Consider the following 17,339-nt stretch of genomic DNA (forward strand, 5'->3'; position numbering starts at 1 on the left):
TCTTCTCTTGAAATCTCTTTGAATACGCCTCTCCCTGACATTCCCCTTGGTTCTGCCAAGTCCAGCCTGGGGAAGCCAGAGTGTGTGGAGGGGGAAGGGGATTGACGTCACTTCATTCTAGCGGGAACCTTGAGCGGGCTGGGATTTGGGGATCTGGGAGGGAAATGACCTTACTCTCTCCTCCTCCTTTCTTTTTTTTTTTAATTAATTAATTAATTTATTTTTATTTTTGGCTGTGTTGGGTCTTCGTTTCTGTGCAAGGGCTTTCTCTAGTTGCGGCAAGCGGGGGCCACTCTTCATCGAGGTGCGCGGGCCTCTCACTATCACGGCCTCTCTTGTTGCAGAGAACAGGCTCCAGACGCGCAGGCTCAGTAGTTGTGGCTCACGGGCCTAGTTACTCCGCGGCATGTGGGATCTTTCCAGATCAGGGCTCGAACCCGTGTCCCCTGCATTGGCAGGCAGATTCTCAACCACTGTGCCACCAGGGAAGCCCTCCTCCTCCTTTCTTATCCTCATTTCTTTGATTGTCCTCTTCCCCATCTCTTTCCTTTCTCAGAAAATACCCCTTCTTGCTTTCTGTACATTTTTGGCCCAAGTGTGTTCACTACCCACAGAAACAAATTTATTCTACATTGCAACCCAGGAGATAGATAGATAGATAGACAGATAGATGGAGAGAGAGAGAGAGAGAGAGATTTAACTAAAACAAGTTTTATGAAACAATCCTGAGTAGTATTATGTACAGTACATGCTGGCATTTTCTCTTCCATTCTACACCATTAAAAGAAAAAACCCTGGGGACTTTCCTGGTGGTCCAGTGGGTAAGACTCCACGCTCCCAATGCAGGGGACCCGGGTTCGATCCCTGGTTGGGGAACTAGATCCCACCTGCTGAAACTAAAAAAAAAAAAAAAAAAGATCCCACGTGCCACAACTAAGACCCGGTGCAGCCAAAATAAATAAATAAATATTTTAAATAAATAAATAAAGTGTAGGACTACCACATAAGAAAACGTTGGCAATTAAAAAAAAAAAAAAGAAAAAACCCTTGTCCTGACCATAGCATTTGACTTCACAACTCACTACAGACTCAGGACCTGCTGTTAGTCATCTGGAGAAGTGTTTTAGTCCCTCTCCCTTTACTTGCCCCGGCACTGAATTAAAGAAGTTTCCTTCTGAAGCACTTAATGACATTTTGTTTGAAAATATTCCCAGAAAAAGCCCCTCAAATAACCAAAACAAAAAGGGATAGATAAGACTGGCAAAAGGTTGATATTTCCCTAATCTGGGTGTAGGCTTTCAGTGTTGGTTATATCCTTCTCTGTACTACTGTATATTTTGTAATTTTCCGTGATAAAAATGTTTTAAAATCATGTGGCAAGAAAAACATATCTAGTAACTGTATGTTTTTTCTTTGAAGAACTGAATAAAATTACACTTTCTCTGTACACTTTAAAATGAAGCAGGTATTTGTCAAAAATGATCACTGGGGGTTTCTTTTGAGGGCCACATGCAAGTTAAACTGTTTGGGTTTGAAGTTTTCAGTAGGGTGGTTTTTGTTTCCTTCTGTGGGCTAGAGAACAGGAAGCTCCAGTGCCCAGGGCGGGGCAGCAGAGGCTGCCATAAAGGGCCCAGGGCCATGCTGGAAGCTTAACAGTGTCTCCAGGGCTCAGAGGAGTTTCTCAGATTAACCCAAGAAGTTCAGGACCAGGGAAGCTGAAAGGAGAGAGGGAGGGAGGACCATAGGTGATGGGGAAAGTGAGAGTTTGGGAAGCCAAACTCTGTCATAAACAAGATATTGTTGTCTTATCACTTTCTGTTCTTGGTGTATAAAACATTCCACTAACGGTCTTTCTACCTTCTCCCTTTTTCCAGGCTTGGACAATGCCAATAGGTATGTGTAGGCTTTGTGATTATCATGTTTCCATCTTGAAATGCCCTGAGAGAAAAGAGGGCTCGTAATCAAGAAACACCCTGAATTTCTGAGTCACCGTATAGGGGGGAGAACTGACTGTTTGGGGGGCATTGTTTTATTTGGGGTGTTTAGTTTTATTCTATTGTAATTTGCTGTCCAGGTTCTGTGTCAGGCTTGCCATCAGCATTGAGACTCTCGCAGACCCTGCTCAGTATCTTTACTAGTTAGCTGTCATTAGGAAGGGCACTGCTCTGCAAGGATGCCCACCACGTTCAAGGCCAGAATCTACTTGCTCACCCAGCACGTCATCGGGAGAGCTTGCTTTCCTGAGCGTGAGGCTCTGTGCTAGATGCTGGGTATGCCTGGTGAGCTGTCTAGTGTAGAGAAGGGCCTTAAACAGAGCCACACAAAACATAAGCGCTAAACCTAAGTCTACGAGAAGCGCTCATTTGGAGTAGAGGGTCAGAGAACCCCTTTTTGAAAGCTTGATGTTTGAGCTCAGGCCTGTGAGGAGTAGCATGAGCTAAGAGAAGAAAAGCTCAGGGAGAAAGTGTTCCAAACAGAGGTGTTGCAGGTGTGAAAGTGGTGAGGCGAGAGGGAGCCTGGGGCCCAAAGAACCCTGAGGGGCTGCAGCCTGGTAGGCACTGGAGACAGTGTCTTGGGGGGGGGGGTGTCCACGCAGAGCCAGCTCCCACTTGGCATCCCTGCAGGCCGTCTTGAACAGCTCAGTTTTACTCTTAATCGAGTGCAAAAGCTGTTGGAAATTCTTAAGCTTAAAATGGCATCATTCAATTTATGTTTTTAAAAGATGGACTGTGCATGCCGGGTGGAACACGGGTTAGGGCCCGTGTGGACAGGGGACACCACGTGTCTGAACCAGGTCGGGGCTCGTGGAGAAGAGAAAAAGGGCGGATGTAATGAGTATGGATAGAACACTGGGCTGGGGATGAGGGGCAGGGAAGACCGAGAATGGCTGCTTGTTTTCTGGCTGGAAACTGAGCAAACTGCAGAGAAAGACATCGGCTCTTACTCTGTCTTGATCTGTGGGCTTTTGTAATCCCTGGAGTCTGGGCTTGTAATGCGTAACCAGATGATTGTTCTATCCCTTCTTCTGCCCCGCTGTCCCCCGCCACACACCCGCCAAACAGGTCGCTTGTGAGAGGAACAAAAGTGGCCAATTCAGACATCAGGAAGGAAGTGACCAATGGAATCGCTCAGGGGCTGAAACTGGATGGCCTGGAGGCTGCAGCTGAGAGTAAGAACTGCTCCAGCATCCAGAGAGGTGGCTCCCCGACCTGGGCCACGGGGAGCCAGCCTCAGCCCCCTAGGGAATCTGAGCCGGAGCCATCGGGGGACTCGCCCGGAAAGGCCCTGAGGACCCCCGTCCTGCAGAAGACTTCCAGCACCATCACCCTGCAGGCGGCAAAAGCGCAGCTGGCACCGAGAGTGCCAGTCTCGGGTGCCCTGTCTCCTTCCAGAGAAGAGAGGGACAAGCCAGCTGCTCGCCCTCCAGCCGCCCTCCACACCAGGCAGGGTGGCCTGGGAAGCCAAGACACTGTGAGCCAGGTTGCTACCCGGAAGGTCCCCACGGAGGGCCAGGGGGACACAACATTCCCCAAATTTGAGAGCAAGCCCCAAAGCCAGGAAGTCAGTGAGGATCAGCCAGTCAAGTTCAGATGCGAGGGTGAGTAGAGCTGCCTGAGGCCGCTGGTGCCCACACTTAGCCCCCAGGTGGCCACTCCCTTCCTTTGGCTAAGTGGTCAGAGTCTCCTGTATCCCCTGGCCCCTTGGACTAGAGCCCCTTCCCCGACCCCGGGAAGCACCTTACAGGGGTCTCCCCTCCGGAAGGACTCAACCTCATCATGTCTCTTGTTCTGGAGAAACTCCCAGCAGTGACCCACTGTTCATGGTTGGAGACAGCACTGACCCTGAGCCCTAATCCTCACCACCCTCCGCGGGAAACCCATCACCACCATCTCCACCACACACAAGCCGCAGGGTCCCCTCCTCTTTCCTCCCTCTGGCTGATCTGGAGACCTAGCTTATCACCTTGTAGCCCTCCTCCCCAAGGACCCTGCCTCCGTCTTGGGATGTGGGATGTGGGGTGGAGGGGTAAGAAAGCGGGTTCAAGCGGGAGGGCGGCTGCACGCGGGACTGAGCTCTGCCCTCCGGTTCAGCCTCTCCACCCCTGCCTGCGCCCCACAAGTCCAGCGTGCTCTCGGGGGCCTCCCGTCCTTCACCTGGCCCTGTAGTTTCAGGGATCCCGAAGCCCGAAGTGACCTGGTTCCTGGACGGTTCCCCCTTGAGGAGAAGAGAAGGCACCATCGAGGTTTATGAAGCTGGGGGGACCCATTACCTCTGCCTCCTGAGAGCCCGGGCCAGGGACAGTGGGAACTACAGCTGCACAGCTGCCAATGTCCGAGGCCGGGTGTCCTGTGGCTGGACCCTCCTGGTGAAAAGTGAGTACATTCCTCCAGGTCACCCCGGGTTCCCTGAGGGAGGACCTTTGTGGGGTGCTTCATACACTGCACAAGCGTCACCTCCTGCAGCCCCCCGCCCAGGGTGTACCACCCGACAGAAACATCGCCCCCACCCACCGGCCAAGGCCAGAGTCACTGCTCCAGGAGAGTGATTCCTGATCAGGAGTTCACATCCGAATCACCTCAGAATAAACATGCCCAGGCCCCAGGCCCAGCCCAGCTGTGAGCTGCCAAGTCTCACTTTGGTAACCACAGAGAACAAGATCGACACACTGAGAGTGATGTGAGGTGATGTGAGTGACACATCTTTTGTGCTCATTATAGTGTCTGTTTATAAAAGTAGTGCATGTTCATTGAGAGGAATTTAAAGAATGTATATAATCTTATGACTCAGAAATAAATGATAGTTTAATATTTTAAAAACAAATTTAGATTTGTGCTGTTTGTATACTGCTTACTATTCTAATTTGCTCATGTTACATAAGCATCTTTCTATACTATTTCTTTCTATATTTTTTAATATTGTTTAAAAGCATGCTTTGTAATGGCCGTATAATATTTCATAGAACGATGTTTAGGCATGGCCTTATTGTTGTTTCCATTTAGATTGTTTCTATTGTTTCCATTTTTTCACTACTGTAACAGAACTGTGTTCAATAGCCTTGCACCCATCTATCTCTCTATAAGATTTCCCCTTCACTTTAAATGCTATTTAGGGACCCTACACTCATGTCATACTATTGAGGAACTTATTAAACCACAGCACATTGCAGTCTAGTGGAAACTCTATGAGACAAATAACCTTCACCTATTTTTTCAACAAGTAAATTGCAAGCCAAAAGGAAAGAAGGAACAAACTGTAGGAAACTTAGATGAAAAGACACATAAGAGACACCAATAGTTGCAATACATGGACTTTGCCTGGATCCCGATGGAGACACCTTTAAAAAAATGTTTTTGTAAGAACATCAGGAAAATGTGAGCACTGACAAGATATTCAGTATAAAGGAGTTAGTGCTATTTTTAAGATGTGATGGTGGATCTCGTGGTGATTTTTTTCAAAGTCCATATATTTTAGAGATATAAGTTGAGTTATTTACTGGTGAAATGATATGATTTCTGATATTTACTTCAGATATAATCCATATGTGGTGGGACTCAGTGGGGGGTATGAATGAAGTGAGATTGGCCATTATGAAAGTTGAGAAACAGGGATATGATGATTCACTATACAGCTTTTTCTCTACTTTTGTGTATGTTTGAAATTTGCCATAATAAATGTTTCCCAAAAAAGAGCTTACTAGTTCATTCACACAGTAAGATGCCATGAAGCCAGGGGAACGAATGTGCCTGACCTGTAGACCCTGCTAGTGAAACCTGCCCAAGATATGTTAGTACGGGGGACAAGCCAAGTACAGAGAGAGCCGTGTGTATCATATGCTGTTTGTGTTAAAGGAAAAAAAATCTATGTACACAAAGCAAACTGATGCTTGTGTGTGCATAAACATTTCTGGAAGGGTCCACAAGTTACCTCTAGGAAGAGAAACTGGAGGTCCAGGAAGGGGTGAGAGGTAGTCTTGTTTTTCACTGTATACCATTGACTCACTTCTTAATTGGGAATTTTACTACATTTGTGAATTCCTCTGCAAGGAATATTATCCATTCATTTGGAGGTGGGAGCACCTGTAGGCAGAGGTCCCAGGTCGGGGAACCTGAGCTTCATCATGCAGGGCTCTATGTCAGGGCGGGGGACTCACCTAGCACTGTGTCCACCGAAGGTTAAAAACCAAGAAGCTTTGGTTGGAGTGTTAGCTACTATTATTAAATGGAAGCTGTGCGTGGAGACTGTACCTGCAGCAAGTTGGGGGTGAAAGACAATGTGGGCTTGAAAGCCAGCGCAGAGCTGGGCGAGGGGGTGGAAACTGGGCATGCCACAAAGCTTGCTGTTCTTACCAAGATTCAGCTGTGTGTTTATTTGTTTTAGAATGAAGGCTGCTCAGAATGCTGCAAGCCTTTGGGTAATTACCAGAGTTCTGAGAAAGTTGATGTTGAGTACTTTTGCCAGCGTTCCTGTTCCTTGTCTGGAGGAGCAGACTTACGGAAGTCCTTAGTGTGCCGTTCCAGAAGTCCTGCTTGACTGCCTTTCTCCTTAGCTGCTCTCTAGAAGGCTCCACCAAGATGTAGGTCGTCTAACACCTCTTCCTCCCTTTCTTCCTATCACTGCAGAAAAGCTGCCTGTTTCCCTTACCAAGACTTCTCTTTCCATCCCTCCCATCCCCACAAAGATCGGGTCTAATAAGGATTGACTCTCCCACCATTTCTTCAGTCTCTCCCCGTCCCCCTATCTAGAGGCCTCTTTCTCCTCCCTACAGGTGTGCTCTGGTCTCCCCTCAACTAAAAAGAAAAAGAAAAAATCTTCCTTCTGCTTCACTGACCTTTAAGCTCCCGCGTTCTCTCTTTTACCCCAAAACTTGCTGCCTAGTCCAGTGTCCACGCCCAGCTTCCATCTGATAATAACAGCTAATCCCCCACTGAAAGCCTGTTCAATGTGCCAGACTTCGTGCTAAAAGCTTTACTTGCATGGCCCCATTTAGTTATCCCAACAATCTCGTGAGATAGAGTCACACCCATTTTCCAGATGAGAATACTGAGCTGTAGTGAGGTTAAGTGACTTGTTCAAGGTCCCATGCCTTGTAAAAAACAGCATATTCCTAACCCATGTTGGTCTGACACAAAAGCCCATATTGTTTTCAGTGACTCCCAAAGGCATTTCTCTAATGAGGGAATTCAATGCCGGCCAAAGGGGTGGAGGTGGTGCCTCCCCCCACCTGTCCAGATAGGCTGGCATCCCTTCCCTCGGTACCAGTCCCATTCAGATGCACCACATCCTGACTTGTAGCTGTGCTCCCACTGCCTACTCTCCCTTTAGGGGAGCTCGGGGCTAGAGGAAGAAGTGTGGATGTAAAGTCAGAGAACTATGTGTAAAGCCTTGCTTCACCGCTGGGCTTGACTATGGGAAATTATGAACTTCGTCTAAAAACGAGCTAAAGATAGCAGTCTCGTGGCACTGTCACCTCTGGAAAAGTACCTGGTAAGCCCTCGAATATTAGCCTTTGCCCTTAAACCTTTGCTGTATAATATGGTTTTCCCCTCATCACTGTATTGAATAGCTTCTCTTGAAAAGTACCAGTGAGATATCTTCTTATCACCAAATCCAGTTGCCTTTTCTCAGCTATCAGCCACCTTGACTCTTCTGCAGCATGTTCTGGGTGTTGTAGAAGAGATTTTCTATCCCTATTGCTCTTAATTATGGCCCCCAAACTACAAAATACTCCCCAACTCACCTATTTAGAAGGCTTCTGGAAAGTTCAGCTCAGCGGTTCTCAGTGAGAATGTGCATCAGAATCATGAGGGGGACTGAGTAGTACATTGTCTCAGGCCCCCAGTGCTTCTGAACCACTGGCCTAGGTTGGAAAACTAGAACCCATGTAAGTCCTCGTCATTTGATTCTGTCCTGGAATTGGAAAAATTAATTATAATAATTTAAAATTGAAATGTCCTCACCAATGGGCATGTGGTCTCTACAAGTGAAAAAGATATTCACAAGAGTGTGCAGGGTTTTTAGCTATTACATACAATGTTTCAGTGTTCATCCTTGTACATATATCTCTTGAGTAAACCATAAGGGGATATTTCTATGATTAGATCATAGAGGTTGCCAGCCTATTTTTTTAATTTATAAATTGTTCTTTGAGTCAGCTTAGGCAGTTTATGTTTTCCTAAAAAATCTATTTTATCCATATTTTCAATCTAATGAAACATTTTGGCCAAGGATTTTTAAAATAAAAAAAAAAAATGTGTGCATCATCTGATGGGACACGTCAAAGACGATAAAAGACACCAGAAGGTAGAATAGGGCCAAGAAGGGGGGAAGGAGGAGTTCTGCGGATGCTCCAGGATAGTGAAAGTCAAGACAAGACGGGGGGCGCGGGGGTGGGGGTGGGGGTAACTTGTGTCCCGGAGGAGAGGAGGCCAGCCTGGTCCTGAGCACTCCCAGACGGGGTGTCTTGTGACAGTGAAAAAACCCCTGCCAGTGACTCTGCCTCAGGCTCCAGGTCTCTGCCTTAGTGGTGCTGCCTGCTTCCCTGTGTGATGATGGGTCAGGCAAAGCCAGGCCACCAAAGAAGCAAGCCCTGGGCGCCTGGGGCAGTGAGGTGTCAGCCTCCGGTCAGTCAACAGCACAGGTCAGCTGTGATCTGAGACGGCCTGTCTGTTCTTTGCCTTCACAGGGCTGGCTGTGATGGAGGCGGCCCCCTCATTCTCCAGTGTCCTAAAGGACTGCACTGTCGTTGAGGGCCAGGACTTCGTGCTGCAGTGCTCGGTGCAGGGGACCCCGGTGCCCCGAATCACTTGGCTGCTCAATGGTGAGTCCCCCCTGCTCCAGCTGCCTGGATGCTTGACCCTGCCTGCATTCTCACTTGGCTTCCCCACATATCACTCTGAACCGTTTATGCATGAGAAGGAAGCATGGGGTACAGAGAGAGCATGGGACCTGGGAGTCTGCTAATGCCTGGCTGGGGACACTGGGCAAGTTTTACTCCTGTCTGAGCCTTGAGCTCCTCGTCTGCAAGACAAGAATAATGCCACCTACCTTCCAGGGTGGCGGTTGTGAAAATTAAATTAGATCTTTTATATAAAACAGTTAATGAGATGCCTGGCACCTAGGTGCACAAGCAATTTAGTTCCTTTTCATATGGCCAGGCTCAGAGTGGGCCCTCAATAAATATTTGTTGAGTCAATAAATGAACAAATATACCAACAGATTAATGAACCACACTGGCAGTTGCTCATGGGATCTTGCCTTTTATTTAGCGGCAAGTGGTTTGGGGGTTTATAGACCAGTAATTCTTTTTAACATTATAGTCCTATAGAGACATCCCAACTTTTTTTTTTTTTTTTGCCAAGTAAGGTCCTTTGGAAAAAAAATTATTATATATTAATACCCTTCTCTTTTTTAAAAAAAAAAGCCTTTAAGTTCCAAAAGTATGGGAGTACTCTATTATTAGAACTGAGAACAGTCCATAAAATTGGTGAAATTGAGTGGGGTCTGCTTTGGGGATCTGCAGGGAGGATGAAGGATCTGCACTTGTCCTTCTCCGTATCGAGTGGTTGGGTGACCTTGGACACCCCCCTTTACCTCTTTGGGCATCGGCTTCTTTATTGGTGAGGAGATGGGCTGGAACAGAAGTTTCGGGTCTCTGCCAGCTCTCAGGCTGATGGAATAGGCTCCTTAAGGGAGCAGCGGCCTGTCACCTGTGCACCAAATAGCCCCATTCATTTCTGCACCATTGCCGTGTTGCCTGTGAACCTGCCTCATCGGTATAGTTTGCTTAGGCTTTGCTAGAAATGATCTCTAGTCAGTGAGAGAAGTTGTCTTGGGGTCTCCCTATGTGTGGGCAGAGAGGTGAGAATTGGGGTCTCCACCCCTCACCACGGACAGAGCTCCTATCGGGTTCCGTGACTGACTGCAAGGAGGCAGCCTCCTTGCAGCTGGAACAGAGCATGGATGTTAAAGACTAGGAAGGGCTCTGAGCAAGAGAGTTTCCCTTCCGCCTGGCTCACACTCCAGGCCAGACATCAAGAAACATTGTCAATAAAGGACCAGTTGGTAAGTATTTCCAAATTTGCAGACCATGCAGTCTCTGCACAGCTACTCAACTCTGCTGTCATGGCACAGAGCGCAGCCAGAGACAACATGTAAATGAATGGGTGTGGCTGTACTGTAATAGAACTTTATTTATGGACACGTGAATTTCACACAATTGTCACACGTCATGAAATAGTCTTCCTTTGATTTTTTTCCCACCATTTAAAATATGAGAAACTGTCCTTAGCTTTTGGGCTATACGAAAACAGGCATCAAGTGGGATTTGGCCCATGAGCAGGAGTTTGCTGACCCCTGGTCTACACCTCTCCAAACTGAAAAGCAACCCCACCCTACTCTTGGCGAATCTTGGCATTTTCACAGTCTTCCCACTAGAGGGCGATCATGCACAAGTCGGGGACCCTTGCCGCCAACTCTGATCTCACCAGTCTTGGAGCTGGGAGTTCTGTGTTGCCTAATTCTGAGTGCCCTGAGCCAACAACTCCTTTCTGGAGCCACCATTTCACCCCATGCTTGTGGAGCCAAAATGAGCCATGCTCCAGTAAAAGGAGAGCTCTCAAACAGCTTGTTGGCACAGGTTTCAACAGCAGAGGCACTTAGATGGCAGTCATGGAATGTACTGGTATTCCCAAGGAAGAGAGGTTTTAGGTACACGCACACACACACGCACACACACACACACACACACACACGGGTGTTCAGTCCTCTCAGTGGCAGGATCCTGGCCCCTGGCTCTCCCATCCCCCAGCCCCACTTCTATGAAGTGCAGTCGGGCCAGTGGAATCTCTTTCCTCTGGCCCTGTGGCTGACTTGGCAGTCCCTGTCATGGAGATGTGAAGTGTTGCTATGTGCAGAAGAAAACACTGGATTGCAGGGAGAGGACCTTTTTCTGCACTTTCTCCCTCTCCCACTGCCCACCCCCAGTTTTATGATGTGCAAACCAGGAGCCTGGGCTGACAAGGGAAGGAACTGACAGTTGCTTCCTATATGGTGAATGGAAACATTCCTGCTCTAAGGCCAGGATCTTCAGTAATGAGATTCTTTTTTTTTTTTTTTTTCCCTGGAAATGAAAGCTCACATCCTGGAATGATAAAATCCCGGGAACATATAGCATTAAAGAAACCACTGAATTTCACGCCACACACTTCTATCTCCATGCAGGACTTTATGTGACCTGAATAAAGGGCCCTCCATGCAAGGGACTCTTGGAAGAAAGGGCCAGAGTCGTTTTTTAGTTCCCTGTATTTATCTTTTCCGTGAATCCTAAAATGCATGTCATTGCAGTGTTAGGTTGAGGGTGCAGAATTGCTTCTGGTAAATATCTGCAATGGGAAATGGAATCATTGTTTCTGGAGACATCTAAAAGGAGCCGGGAGCCTCATGTGCAGTCTGGGTGAGGTCTGTTCTGCCTGAGGCTGGGCTGTGGGCCAGATGACCCTGTCAGATTCTTTCCAGGCTCAGGATTCTGTGAAGCCTAGGATGTGGATTTGGGGACTATTTATTTAAACAGAATGCACAGCACTCTGTCCCTTTCCTGCCTGCATCCTAAATGCCTCCAGAATCTGTCCCCCAAGTCCTACCAGCCCCGGCCTTGCTCCTCCCCCCACACAGTCACTCCCTCTCCTTTACCTCCCTAGCACGTGCCTCTTTTTCCCCTCCTCGAGCCTCTGTCCAGTTGGCTGGGGGTGGTCCTCAGTGGGGCTGAGCAAGCATGGGGAACGTCAGCGTCATGACAACAGCTGCCCTGCTGAGGACAGGGCTCACACCCTGCCCCTGGGCGCTCCCTGCCTGAGCCTTGCTGTGCTTCCCTCCCCAGGGCAGCCCATCCAGTATGCTCACTCCACCTGCGAGGCTGGCGTGGCTGAGCTCCACATCCAGGATGCCCTCCCAGAGGACGATGGCACCTACACCTGTCTGGCCGAGAACACCTTGGGGCAGGTGTCCTGCAGCGCCCGGGTCACTGTCCATGGTAGGAGCCTCTGGGCATCTCTCTGGAAGCACCTTTCCTGCCAACACATCTGCTTTGGAGAAAGGGCACCGCACCTAAAGGCAGGCAGGTGGAGGCGATGGCCTCCAGGAGCTCACAGTGACCAGGGTCTGCCATGGGAGATGGACATGCAAGGCCAGTCCCCCACCCCCTCACCCCACCAAGGCTGAGGGAAGATGCAGGGGAAAGAGGCAAAGATTCCCTTGGCTCAAGAAGCTTCCAGTCTGGTAGGCAGAAAACCGCACGCACTGAAAGATGAAGTATCCCTGGAGGACTTAGGCTCTCACAAATGACCCTTCACGCACTGGGGGACCCTGGGAGACACCGGGTAACAAGTGCCAGTATTGAGGCTTCCAGAGGGCCACCGTTTGGCCCCCTTTTCCTTCTGCCCTTGCTCCTCCCCACCACCCCAGGCTTGCTCTTATACCTCACCAGCCTGGTGTCCAGTAATCTGATTATTATGGTTGTCATCCATTGATCAGCACCAAGCGCTTAGTCCCAGGAAGTCCCTGGAGAGCCACAGACTCAAGACAGAGCTATCTGGGCTGTGGTATCGGCAGGCATGGTGACAGTGCCAGGGAAGGACTTCTTGGGCCCCAGGTGTTCAGGTAAGCCTGACTCCCCAGCCCCAGCTGAACCCAGGCCCCCAGAGCCCCCGGTGAGTGGGGCCCGGGCGCTTGGAACAGATGCGCCGTGCCCTGCTTTTCCAGCAGCCTAGCAGGAGACATGCCTCCCCGCTCTGTTCCCCCAGGGCTCGGCCTCTTGGGGAGAGTCTCCCTGTATGTGAGCAGCAGCAGCCCAGGGTTGGGGGGCAGTGCTCCTCCTATCTTACATAGAAGCGTCTGAGGCTCTCAAGAAATCAATGTAACTTGCCTAAGCACCCCAAGGCCGTGAGCCACACTGGCCTTTTGAACCCAGATCACCAAACCACTGAAACTTCCTGCCCTTTTGCAGAGTGCAAGTCCCCTGGCCCCAGAGTGGAGCTGACCCTCACCCCCGGGGCTGGGCATTGTCGCCCCTAGGGATAGAGGAATGGCACTGGTGCCCTGACTTGGCTGTGGCCTGGCTGCAGAGGCTCTCTCCAGCCCCTCTGAGTTCTCTGCGATTCCTGTGAAGTGCCCGTGTGCACTGGCCAGCCAGCCGGGGACTGGCCCTGCTTCTTCCCGGGAAGCCCTCCCCCTCGGCCTGGGGGCTGTCCTCCTTGCCCCCAGGTCTGTGGGAGGGGCAGGTCCTGGGTGGTTGCCCATCTGAGCATGTTTCAAAGCAGAAACAGAGAGGTCCCCGGCAAGAACTCTGTCAGAGCTACGTGGATCTGCTCTGAGAGCAGCCCTGTGTGAGCGAGGGCCCCCTCCCAGCGTCGGGACTGACTGGCCCGTGAAGGCCAAACAGAGGCTCAGCTACCATAAATGGTGAAGGAGGCTGAGACGTGGCCGAGCTCAGGCCGCCACGCTGGGCTGCCTGCACAAGGTCGGGGCAGGCCGAGCCTGGCGCCGTGACAGCCCTGGCTCTGCTCCCAGGGTCCCCAGGAGGCTCCGGTCCACGTCCCGCACCAGCCTCAGCCGTGGAGTTTTTCTTTCTTTATTGGCAGCTTCTTTGGCTGCAGTCTCTGGGGCAGCTCAGGGGGAGGGAGACGACTGTAGTGGAGGCACTAGTCCCCTACTGTGCCGACCACTGTCCTGGCCTCTCCCTCAGCTGCCCAGGCCTGGCCTTTTTCTCCCATCCGTGTGGCCCCAGACCACGGCTGGAGCGTGGAGGTGGAGCACCTGCCCAGGTGTGAGTCCTGACCACGGCTTGCTAGCCCCGCCGCCGGGCTGCTGTTTCCTCTCCGGGCCTCACCTTCCTCTTCTGTGTGATGGGGACACTGAGAGTCACCCCAGGTACTGTGAGGATTACCTTAGCAAGCACACTAATGATCTCCAAACATGGGACGTGCTCAGTAAGTGGGTGCCTTTATGATTGTCCAACGGAGTCCCGACCTTTAAACAGATGAACTCCCTTCAAAATGGCAAGTCTGAGGAGCGGTCTTACCAAAGGATCAACTTTGCCACACTGGGTGGTGGTTTTTCTGTCTGTCTGTCTGGTCGTTTGGTTTTGGTAAAGGGGAGAGAGAATCAGAGAAGGGAGGTGTAGGGCCACACACTAAAGCCATAGTCCGAGCATCCGTTCTGGGGGCTCTGGCCACAAGAGGGCGCCATTCGGCAGTGCCTCTCCCTCCCCTGGTCTGGTTTCCAGGCAGGAGCAAGTTCTCCGGCAACTTTTGCTGGAGGAGAGCTCAGCAGATACTTTGTTGAAGGCCAGACATGGGTGCTCTTTCTCACCTCTTTAACCTTTCGCCAAGGTTTTGCAATCATCCAGAAATTGCTGGCTCAGCACTCTGACGTGATTTCTGCAGCCTCTTTTCCCTGCTGTCTCTGCCTTCTCTCCTCTGGAACCCCTTCCTCCCCAAATCTAACTCCCTCCCACAAATGTCACTTCCTCTGGGGTGAGTTCTCTTACCAGCTGTACCTCCCTTGTAGTTGTGCTTACTTATCAGCAAATCTCTACTGAGCACCTCCTTGGTGCCAGGCATCCTTCTGGGGAAGCGGCCATGAACAAGAGACAGGTTCTGTCTTCCTGCCGGTTACATTCTGATGGAGAGATGGGCAATCATCCGCACCTGGCTTAATCCACTACCGACAAGTGCTATTAAGAAAACGAGAATAGAGAGGGGGGTGGAAGGGATCCTTTCTTAGTTAGGTGCTGGAGGAAACCTCTTGGGGAAGGTGACTTTTGAGCAGAGACCTCATGAACTGGAAAAAGAGTGCTCCAGGCAGGCGGCACAGCAAGTGCAAAGGCCCTGAGTTGGGAATCAAGTCAGCCTATTTAAGAGACAGTGAGTCTGGAGCAAAGGGAGCGGGGGCCAAGTGGTAGAGACTGGGTTCAGAGAGAGAGGCAGGGCATGTGTTCAGTGAATGAATGAAAGAGCAACGGAGGTGGGTGAGTCTGCCTGGTGGTGCAGGGGGCGTTCCCTCCACATGACTCCTCACATGTCCGGGGTCTCAGCGTTCATGGGAGTGCTCAGCAAACCCACACACTAGCTCTCAAAAGCACCCCAACAAATATTCCTGCTTTCCTCCTCCCACACTAGGAAAAAATCCCTAGTAGTTAACCAGGCCGTGAAAGTCTTCCCTCCGGACCCAGATGGCGCCTAAAGGATGATTAATCTAAATTCCTGCAGAAGCCAGAAAGATCTGAAGGAGAGTAAATATTTCAGTGTATTTGCACTGAGTCATTGGTGTGGAGGCTTCCTTAGGCTAGAATATTTTAATTTATTTCCCGCCCCCCCCACCCCGAGTATCTTTGTCAAGGCTAAAATTCTTAAGTGACTGGATTTATTAACCTGCTAATAGTGCCCATTTAGACAGTGTCTCAGCCTAATGGTTTGTTTATTTAAGTGAAGACCTGCTGGGCTCTTAAAGGCACCTAAGGACATAAAATGTGGGTAAGTTAAAAAAAATTAAAAATAAAAAACCTGATTTCTAAAATAAAAAATGAAACTTAATAAGCATATTTATTAGAGTATTTGTTTCGATAAAGAGCCTCTAACGAAAGCAACAGGCAGCAGGGAAGTCAGCCATTCACTAGGCAGTGAAAGCATCGGTAGAAGCCCAGCTGGTTTTCAGATTAGTGACAAGCTCTCTGTGGGGCAGCTTTGAGTACTGACAGCCTCCCGCCATTTTAATTGGAGGATACTGGCAGGCACTTTGGATGTTGTATAATCTTTCCCTCTATGAGTTTAAAAATACTAAAATCATTAAAAAATTTTTTTTGAGATAATGCTTTTTTTGTTTTTATTGGAGTACTGTATAGTTGATTTACAATATTATGTTAGCTTCTGCTGTATAGCAAAGTGAATCAGTTATACATATACATATATCTACTCTTTTTTAGATTCTATTCCCATATAGGTCATTGTAGAGTATTAAGTAGAGTTCCCTGTGCTATACAGTAGGTCCTTATTAGTTATCTAGTTTATATATAGTAGTGTGTACATGTCAATCCCAATCTCCCGATTTATCCCTCCTCCCCCCCTTTCCCCCTTGGTAACCATAAGTTTGTTTTCTACATCTGTGACTCTGTTTCTGTTTTGTACCATTTTTTAAGATTCCACATAGATTGAAAACATTTTTAATACTTATGTCAGCTAAAGAGAAACTTATTGAGGGGAAAGGATAAACATCGGTTTTACCTTGTCTTTTTTGTTTGTTTTTTAAGAACTTTAGTCCACCTACAGTATGTGTCCAAAGTCTTCTAAATTCTATGAAGGCCAGCAAATAAATGTTAAATTATTTTATAACCAATATTTTAGTTTTATATAAGTTAATGCAACAGAACTGGTGTGGTGCTCCATGTGGGCCCTTCTTGTCAGAGAAGGACTTCCGAGTATTTGTTTCCATATCATGGAGCTGGAGCCTTATTTTACTAATTGGACAATTAGAGCTGCATCGTGGTCTACTTCTACAGCCATTGCAGGTCATCTCTAGCATTTATTTGCCCAGAGTCCTTGGTCAGGAATGCCATCCAGAATTACAGCTTTGTGTTCTAATGGCAAAGTGTGATGCGTGCTTTGACAGTGTGGTGGAGAGTGTGGTTCCCAGACATGCCTCGGGAGGGAACATCAGCTGGCTTGGATGGTTTACCTTTACATTTAGAGTTTGATTATAACTTCTAAGGCAGTAAGAAGGCTATGGTTGCAATGATTCCTGCCTCCCATCTGGCAACCCTATCATTACTGGTCAGAGATCCTTTTGGGGATGTCACACGTCATTGTTCCCTTTCATTCTTTTCCTTGCCGCTTCTTCCCATTTGCTTCTTAGGTTCTGGAGAAATCAGTGGGGAGAAGAAAAGCCAAAAGAGAGAGCAAGGCTATGGGGGGAAGGATCTCTTTTTATGCCCACCGAAGTAGACCTTTTGCTGATGCTCCAAGTAGGTTTATTTGGTTAAGAGACAGACTTTTGTTAGAAGAGAGTTCGCATCCGTCCCTGGGGAGGGATTTGCACCCTGCATAAATGCTCTGCAGATGGGGAGTAGCTGGGTGAAGGTAAGCTTCCTTGATGAGCCCTCTAGAGTCAACAGTCCTGGAACTTAGGGAAAGGAAGAAGCTAGACCATGATCCCTGGACCTTGCTGGATTTTGAGCACCAAATAAAGGAAGAAGGGAGGATTGTGCTTCCAGAACTGCCTTTTGTTGGTGATTTACTGAATTTCCACAGTATAACAGGGTTTGGAGTGAATCGGATTTGCTGTTGGAATGG

General features: G+C 48.9%; 1 protein-coding gene across 12 annotated transcripts in view; it reads left to right on the top strand.

Moving 5' to 3' along the window:
* MYLK (myosin light chain kinase) overlaps nt 1-17,339 on the top strand; it is a 272,517-nt gene that overhangs the window by 153,905 nt on the left and 101,273 nt on the right. For all 12 annotated transcript variants that reach the window (XM_057544900.1, XM_057544907.1, XM_057544909.1 and 9 more), the window contains 5 exons: nt 1,875-1,893; nt 3,063-3,598; nt 4,167-4,373; nt 8,684-8,818; nt 11,876-12,028. In XM_057544900.1, coding sequence (XP_057400883.1) covers nt 1,875-1,893; nt 3,063-3,598; nt 4,167-4,373; nt 8,684-8,818; nt 11,876-12,028 — 1,050 coding nt within the window. The remainder of the gene's footprint in view (nt 1-1,874; nt 1,894-3,062; nt 3,599-4,166; nt 4,374-8,683; nt 8,819-11,875; nt 12,029-17,339) is intronic.

The sequence above is a fragment of the Balaenoptera acutorostrata genome, chromosome 4 (genome assembly GCF_949987535.1).
Source record: "Balaenoptera acutorostrata chromosome 4, mBalAcu1.1, whole genome shotgun sequence".
Lineage (NCBI taxonomy): Eukaryota > Metazoa > Chordata > Mammalia > Artiodactyla > Balaenopteridae > Balaenoptera > Balaenoptera acutorostrata.